The 9,233-nt window shown below is 37.7% G+C and overlaps 1 protein-coding gene across 2 annotated transcripts in view; it reads right to left on the bottom strand.

Moving 5' to 3' along the window:
* Window positions 1-6,266: 6,266 nt before the first annotated feature.
* myoz2a (myozenin 2a) overlaps window positions 6,267-9,233 on the bottom strand; it is a 10,796-nt gene continuing 7,829 nt past the window's right edge. The window contains exons 5-6 of one of the 2 annotated variants that reach the window (XM_008326555.3): window positions 7,562-7,745; window positions 6,267-6,989 (exon numbers count right to left, since the gene is read on the bottom strand). In XM_008326555.3, the coding sequence (XP_008324777.1) occupies window positions 6,764-6,989; window positions 7,562-7,745 (410 nt within the window). In that variant the 3' untranslated portion in view covers window positions 6,267-6,763. The remainder of the gene's footprint in view (window positions 6,990-7,561; window positions 7,746-9,233) is intronic. The other variant, XM_008326548.3, reaches the window with a different exon arrangement.

Raw genomic sequence — 9,233 nt, forward strand, 5'->3', positions numbered from 1 at the left:
CTTCCCTTCTACAAAACTGCATCTCACACACACACTCTTCAGTTTGTTAAAAAAAAAATGCATTTGGATTAATTTTGTGTTGCTGTTGTTGTTGTTGTTGTAAAACTTTCTGATCAGAATCCAGGGCCAATGATTGAGCGTGCTCTGCTAGGTGTTAACCATTTACTGAAACCCCTAACCTGTGGTCATTAAAATGACGAATATAAACAAACGGGATAGAAAGGGGGTTATGTAAGGTTTCTTAAAAAAAAAATTAACATAATTCCAATAAATTGAGCATTTAATGTAGTTGGCATTGTTATATTTGTTCAATAAACATGACAAATACAATATATAGTTAAGGGCAAAAACTTTATTTTTATTGATTTAATTAAATAAAATTCGGTTTATTATAATAATAAACTTAGTAATTTAAAATGACTGTTTCATTTTAACATTAACAAACTTGTAGTGTTTGACTTGCAATAAGTGACCACATCTCAGAAGTAACTCTAAATAATTAATGTTCAACTTTCTTTTTTTATTTACAAATCATTTTGAAATAAAGTAAAATAACAAAGTATCACTGCAAATGATCTGTAACTTTTCTGTAACTGGATATTTTCTTACTAGTCTCCTAATGATGTGAAGGGCATTTTACACTCAGCTCTCACTGATTTCTGCCTGTCACGGGTCAAGTGAAGAATAAAACCTCAATTCAGAGTCTACAGGAAAGCATTGACTTTTTATATGTTATTTTAATTATTTTACCAGCAATTGCTTGAATGCTAATTTAAAACAGAAATGCAACAGTTGGCTTTAAAAAAAAAAGAAAAAAAAGAAAAATCACCTAATTTATTTTTTATTCTTTTTAATCGTTACACACTTTATATGGGTCACAGTGTATCAGCATTGTCCAGATTTCCTCAGGAAGTAGTTAAAAGACTCCACTGATGAGACAATGCTGTTTTATTTCCCCTGTATCATGTTTCCTCAAGGGAAATTCAAATTCATAAAAGTATATGATTTGTTGGGCATTTAATTTAAGAAAAACAACTTTATATATTTTAAGAAAATACCCCACAAAGCCAGTGTCTTAATTTAGAAACGACTTGATTTGTTATTTTTTTTGTGTTTTGTGAATTTATTGTACAAGTATTTTATGACCAGTATGGTGCTGTCGGCTTAAATCACATATACTTTAAATCCACTTGATAATTAATACACTCCTAAATGTATATAAAGAAAAAAGATAAGAGAATATATCCATTTTTTCTTTTTTTCTTTTTTTTTTTTTCTTTTTTGGACTTGGAGAGACTTTGGTAGCCTGTTCTGATTGTGACATTTTGTGTGCTGTCAGCAAAGCCTTGTCACTCTGGGCTAAATTTCTAAAATTGTAACATATTGTACTGTAACATATCATTTTACTGACACGCTGCATGACTAGCATGTACTGTGAAAGACTCCTTCATAACGGTTCCTCACTGGTTACAGTCACAGTTAATTCATTTTGACCTTTAATCAGCCTGTCTCCTATTTGTGCTGTCAATTTAACAAATTTCAGTTTCTCTCTCCTTTCTTTCTCTTGGTGAATTAGTGATTTTATGACATTATTTCCCTATTTTGTACTGAGTACTACTGCTTGTACAAACTTAAATCTGTTTAGGAGGGCATTTTATTATCTGAAAAATGATCCAGACATTTTCTGCACCACAAGGAGACAATGCATACTGTGAATGCCCCACTGAGATCAGCTACCACTGCCCTGACTTCTCACCTTGATAAGGTCCAATGAACAGCGTGAGTTCTGCTGAACTCAGTGTTGAAACACAGCTCAAATGACAAACACTGTGTCCTCTCTCCTGCTTTTTTTAAAATTTCACCAGCACCTACAACCACACAAATAAATGATCTCTAAATCTCACATTCCAGATATTTTTTGTTCTCTTCAGAGCTGTCTGTCCCGTCAATTACTTTTTTTAAATCTGATAGACGATTTGATTAATTTAATAAGGTCACTGGGTATTTTAAAATCCACTCATACTAGATGTGCAGTGCTATTTAAAGAACGTCTCTTTAGCAATAATGTCTCTTCTCTGTTTATTTCTAATCTATATTACCAAAAGCACAAAGTCTTATATGTATATATCATATATCATACATATATCTTTAACTTTTGTTGTTACTATTATTTAATTTATACTTCAATCCTAAATACCTGACTTAACTTGTACAAATGTTTGTTTGTATACTGTAAAATCCTAAACGTGTTCTTACTGTAGTCTTAAAGACAGATGAAGCTGTTGTCCACAACAATACTAAACGGTCTACAGTTCTCTGCAATCCTATAGTAATTGTATCAGTCAGCCTGTCAGCCGTAGACTTATTTACTGCCCTGTCCTCTATGAGGTTGATCGGACACAAATCTGTCCTAAAACAACCGCCTCCACAAACACATTGTAATTTTAAGCTTGACATGTTTCAGTGGAGAGACAACTTTTTTCTGCGTGTCGTGTAAATGACAGCAGGTATATCATCAGCAACAATAAGCAGATAGACAGTGAATATATTGGATATAAAGTGCTTGTCGCTCTGCCCGTCTGTTAAAAGGTGTTTAAATTTGGTTAATGACACTAATACATTGATGCTCATAAAAAAACTCTAAGAAATGTTGGGTAAAATTATTATTGTTATTATTATTATTTCACTTTTCCCAAATTATACTCTTAAATAAAAGTATACCAGTATATAATAAAAACATATATTCTTAAATTTGATTCAAAAAATAGTTTTCTAAAATAAATGCAGGCAGAATGACTGTTTTTTTATTTCCATATTTTTTCAGATTTCATTCTGTACATTTATAGTTTATTCTATTGCGTGATTGTTGAATTTATACTAATAAAGAAAGACAAAGTAATTGTGTTTGTTATATAAGGGATTATACTCTACAGGCTTCAATGACACAATAGGAGCCAACGCCCCTGAAGCAATTCATGCTACCTGGAATCACATTCAGCTTACGGTGAAGTTTTTGTTTAGAGGTGAAACCGCTCCTCGGGTTTCTGAAGAACAATAAGACTAAACAAGAGGACTTTTTGTTCGTTGGGTTCAAACCCACTTAGCACAAATGTCCAAATAAGGTTATGTAAGAAGAAATGCAGCTCAAAAAAAAAGAAATTGCAAAAAAACATAAGAGAACATGTTGAAGTACATCATGTCTTCATTGCATAGTGTTAATGGTAATGGAATGTGAATTATCATGGTGACTTAGCATTACCACATACATGATGCCTGAGCATGTGATGTTTTTCCTAATACAGTACACCATGGGAGTAGAAGATAGTCTCATGCCTGAGCATGTGATGTTTTTCCTAACACAGTACACCATGGGAGTAGAAGATTTTTTTGTAGCTTTTGTTTGACTTTTTATTATTTAATTTTTCCCCCCGACCCAAACAGTAGATTGGGCTTTGTTTCACTGCAGAAAAGTGGATGACATAAGCATCATTTTTTTGGCAACAGACCAATTTGCATTAATTTTGGAGTGGAGCCAAAGTGGTGACTGTGATATATTCCACTGCTGTGTTTGCCATATCCACAGTAACCAAAGCACACAGAATAAAATGCTAGCACCTCAGCTCTGTCTGCACCAAAGCACACAGAATAAAATGCTAGCTCTGTCTGTTGGCAGAGTAATCCCTTCATGGCTAGAGATAACACATTAATTATTCTTTCCCCAGCAGCAGCAGCAGCATCAAGGAGTGCTGCTCGTTCATCACTTTCACCACATTAGAGACATTTTAAGATGTCCTTTTTCTTTCCTTTGTGCAGGTAAATTACATTAACAAATGACATGTTTTATTGACAATTAAATGTCTCAATTCTACCAACCACATACTGTGTTTCCAAATTCTATGTGGGTAGGTAAATAATTCTGCATTGACTTTAAGCCAAATGGCCAAAGAGAGGAGGTTAACATGCACATGTTATTTATTGACCAGACATAAATACAGACGAGTCCCCTGAGGTGAAAGTCAAAGTCTGGATTACTGTGAGACAACAAAGCATAATTAGTCTCAGGAGCTTACCAGAGTAAATCAAAAAACAGGTTAGTCAATAGTATAGCTGTACTTTCCTTGGTAGAGAGTTTTTGTCAGTATATAACATACTTCTCAGAGTGAATCATAGTTTGACCCACGGTGTCACTTCACCTCATTTCAGAAGTGGAATCTGTGTCTCGTCTCCTTTCGCCTCACCTCACCAGCAACCCAAAACCACCCTCATGACCTCTGAAAAGTTTTATTCCCACTCATATTTTTAGATCCCATTCAAGGTTTGCACCATCCGGTGACAAGAAGCACCTGCTGGACCCATCAATCAGGCTGAATGAGTTAATCTCACCAGATGTTAAAATTACACTCTTTATCTATACTATGCTGATCTTGGTATAATAGATTAGGGCTGGGTTTTTATACAACCCCTCAAGGTAATCCCAAAATTGTTACATGTTCGGTGAAAATTCTGACCATAAATTTCATGCACAACTTTGTGTGTGTAAAAGCAAAATAAGAGATTTCCTTCAGTGTGCAGCTCTGTGCCCTTGGAAATTTTAGTTGACAACACACTGGTTTCTCACTTGACTTGACCCACGCATACTTAAGGGGAATCCTTCGGGGCTACTGTCTGGTCATGTGGCACAACCTTACAGCAGTTGTCTGTGTCAGCAGCACACTGCAAACTCAGTGGTGGTTGCTGTGTGGGCAGATGGAAACCTCTGGGGATTTCGGCTTTAAAACATGACAGTGAATGCAGCACCAGCAGAGTCCATTAGCAAATGCTGATTAAGGAGTGGAGGACCATCTGCTCACACGGGGCCTCGTCAATGTCACCAGAAGTATTAAACCTAAGATTTATACAAAACTGTCAGGATTCCATTCTTAGTTTCACAGGCAAGTGTTTATCTCATTCCTTTATTCTTATCAGGTGTTTGAATCCCATTAAAGGCAGTTGCATTTGAGATAACATGCTGCTCTCCTTTACTTTCCCTCTTTGATTCCAAAGTAATTTGGCAGGACTTGAAACTGCAGGAAATAAAACAAACGGGCACTCCTTGTCTAGAACCCACTGTCGACCTCACAGCAGGCAGTCCAGCGTCTAGCGCCCATCCATGCCATCTTATGCCAAAGCAAACCACCCTGAGGGGGAAACTGGTTTCAGTCAGAGACTAATAATCAAATTGTCTGACTCTCTGTGATCCTCCGGCCCACGCCACAGTCCCTGCCAATAATATTTCCGTCTCTGCATTTGTTAATGACTACAATTGAAGTTCAAAGTAAGTTCATGTCTGCCCTTGATAGATAGGGCTCACTATTTACAATGGTACTTGGCAGTGACACTGGTCATAGAAGCTGGACCACCACCACCACCACCACATGCAGATGAGAGTGGTAAGGGGAATTCAGTGAGGCTCAAAAAAGGAGTGGCAGCGGGGGCTCGACATTTCCAATGTGACTCAGAGGCCAAATATGCTAAAGTCTGTCATGTGAGAAGATTTTCCAAATTCCATCTATTCACTGTATATATTTGCAGACCTTAAAAATATCACAACTCTTGTGAAAAATCTCAAATTCATGAGAAGTTATAAGTTATCTTGTGTCATGCAACATTTTGATCGACGGCTTTTGGCTCTGGACTGAGACCTATCAGCTGATTTAAACTCAGAAATAAGAAGAGTGTAGAACACGTCCCTCAGACTCATAACTTACTGAGCTTTGACGTCAAAGCTCAGTCGCACAACAGTTACAAAAATACCTTACAGCAGTGCATCACAGTGACTGACAGCTCTACCTACAGTTCCATCTGAGACCTCCTAGAATGCCTGTCTCATTATTAGGAACTATTTTACAATAAATTCAAATTGAGTGGATAAATCGTATTGCAGACAATGGGCCATGAAATACTTAACCTCGTCCACCATTTCTCCACATCTATTCTGCTGAGAAAGTATAAAACATTCCATCAGTAAAATTGTAACTTGTCAACATGCAACTAATCAAACAACACAGCGGTTATTTAACCAGCACTTGATGCATTTTACCTTAAACTAAAGCCTTTCATCAACTCTTATCAGTACTTTTTTTTTTCAAGCCTGTCATGTCTCAGATATAGGTTCCAACGTGCTTCATGGTTATAAACGGAGACAGATGTGGAACGGGCACAGCCATCTCATCAAGCACCCCCGCCCCCCATCGATCCTATATATTTTGATCGGGCATAGCCAAAAGGTGGGAGACACATCATTCAAGCCACTGGTGTCAGTGAAGCAGATTTGATTTGTCAGTCAGTGTAACCTTGAGGCGTGTTACAGTGGCTCACATGTATCTCTAGCCCTTCACACGATGCAGTAAATGATGGCTTTGCATATGGCTATGGCACACATCACTCACTGATGTGAGCCTGAGATCTGCAGACTTGGAGTGGTACATACATCCACTTTACACTGTGAATTAAGAAGCTGAGGCTGTATTGTGAAATATAAAACCCAAAAATAGTGTTTTTAGACCAATATATTTATTGAGTTAAACCTGAAATAATAGAAATAAACCAAATCACATACATTTATAACAAGCTCTCTTCATTCTAGAAGAAAAATATTCCCCGCAAAACCAAAAGATGCTGCACACTCATTGGTCTGTATTGACCCAACCTGTTCATCCCCCCTACTGTACCTTTAACAGCAACCACTACGATGACAGCACCTCAGTGTGAGGTCACTTTGTGTTCAGAGGTCATCTGACTCAGGGATGGGCACAGGCCCGAGGGAAACAGCAGGAAAGGCGACGTGACCACTTGGAGATCCCCACCCCAGAGCGGATCTGTTAAAAGAGGGACGATGAACTTTTGTTTCGCCTTGAAGTTCAGGGAAATCAGGGAGGGCTTCCATTTGGGGCTGCTGGGCAGGTGGATGTCTTGGTGCACTGCTGAAGCCACCGAACGGCATGGCCACCCTAAGTATGAATTTAAGAGTGACAAGGTGAACAGAGGCAGTGACGTATCGATAACAAGGGTCTGCAGTGACATTTTAAGTGGAGCAACTAATTACAGCCATGAAAAGAATTATTCCAAGGGGCATGTTCTAAGAAAAACGTGCTTAGAGTGAAAACCATACTTATGTACATTGGATGAAGGACGAGATTTTTTTTTCTGCATGGTCAGCACTATGTAAATCTTTGTCTAGAACATTCTGATGCCTAATGCAAGGACATTTACTGTACCAAATTACCATTATTTTAATACAGCTTTGTCATTCAAAGGCGTCTAGGTAAAAAAATGTAAAATGGCATTTTACAAATCTGGATATTTTGTAAAACTAATTTCCTAATTTCCTATTTTTTTCCTAATTTATTCACACAAATAATAACCACAAAGGTATGATTTTGTTTTCTTTTAACAATTGTTCTCTAACAACTCATATGTCATATACCATACACTCCCCACAGCAAACAACCCCCAAACTTTACAACTTGAGTTTCATAACAAATTAAATTCATTTCATTGATGTTCAAATGTGTAATGTTACCTGTTGAAACTTTTATAACCCGGTCGGGCTGGTTCTGGCTCTGGCTCAGATATGCAGGTGGTGTGAATGCCAGCTAAGGCTGGGTCACTGTTAATGGCCTGCTCCCAGGGAGAGGAGTAGGACTTTGGGACAGCTGTGGAGTTGAACTTCTCTGGAGGGATGTCTTTCAGAGGACCTGCATACCCTTGGTTAGTAATAAAACACAGGAGGTTGGAAAAACAAGTGGTCAAATAAAACAGGATATTGTTTTATTTATCAAAAACATACTTTTGCAACTCGCGTCTTGGTTTGGGCGGATGCTATTATAAAAATATAGTAAAAGTGCTGGACATCGTTTCCTGAGCCCTTTAGACCGTGCTCTCTGGAAAGTAATATCAACAGACAGCTTCCTTGTGTATGTGCATGCCTGGAAGTATGTCTCTCTGCATATTCTGTGTTTGTTGATGGGAGAGGCCTGACAAAATAACTATGCCTCAAACGCAGCACTTCACTCAGGGGAGCTGGTAAGCTGAGGCATTGCATAACATGAGGTGTCACGTCCTAACCTCTCACAATGAACAATTCCACTTCCTGAGTTTATGTGTTGGCCTCACAGAGGAAGTAGGAGAGACCAAACTGTTCTATGAAGATGTTTTGTTCCCTCAAACATTGTTCTTATGAGTGAATTTTTGCCTAATCTAATCTTTTTGGGTGAGGTGTGTCACACCCAGATTTGCATACCAGTGAGATGATATTAGGCCAATTCTCAGCTAGTTTCTTGTTGTTATAAAATAAAAAACAGTAAAGTACATCAATTGCAATTATTCCTATGATTGTCATTTGTCATTTGTCTATATTGTTCAATTGTTCCCATGGTGCTAGGAGATCCCTATCTGGGGGTCATGAAGCTACAGCATGGGGGCTGCAGCAATGCCAATTAATACCAATATTTGTAAGAATTATAGTTTTTTTATATTGAGTTACACCTGTGAATGGATGGACACAACGCGGGGGCTGAGGGGCTGGTTAAAAGGGGCACGGCACAAAAGGTTTGGGAACCAATGCTACGAATCAACAGAGATGACAAAAAATATTGTGAGCTCCGAATATAGTCACAGAAGAAGCATACATACTGTTGATAACTGTGCTATTTTAAGAGCTTGTAGCATTTGATCCTTAATAAATATCGGCATGATTTCACAGCCACAGCTGGAGTGACTTCAATCAGACAGTAAAGGGTGGAGTCCAGTTCTGTGTTATAGAGGCAACTTCTCTGTCAAGAGCTTGGCTGGGAGGATGTGAGTGAAACACAGATAGTATCAGTGACACAGGAAGCAAGCGGGACATACTTCCCGACAGTAAAGTCAACCATTTTCACGATTTAAGATAGTCAGAGCTGATTTCAACAAGTTTAGGAGAAATGTTGGAATGTACAAGAGAAGGAGGGAGATAGGGTTACAGCACAGGAGTGCTGTCATGATGACTTATGATTCTTAAGAAAAATCTAAATTCCTAAATATAACAACAACAAAAAAAAAACAGTAAATTGTCAGTTCAGTAATTCAGAAAAACAATAGGAGGGTGGACTGTGGAATTATCAGATACACAGAGAACATTATTCTGCAAATGCATTAAAATAAGTTTAATTTTTTTTTAATCTGATACCATCCATCCATCCATCCATCCATCCATC

The sequence above is a fragment of the Cynoglossus semilaevis genome, chromosome 1 (assembly GCF_000523025.1).
Source record: "Cynoglossus semilaevis isolate Cse_v1.0 chromosome 1, Cse_v1.0, whole genome shotgun sequence".
Classification (NCBI taxonomy): Eukaryota; Metazoa; Chordata; class Actinopteri; order Pleuronectiformes; family Cynoglossidae; genus Cynoglossus; species Cynoglossus semilaevis.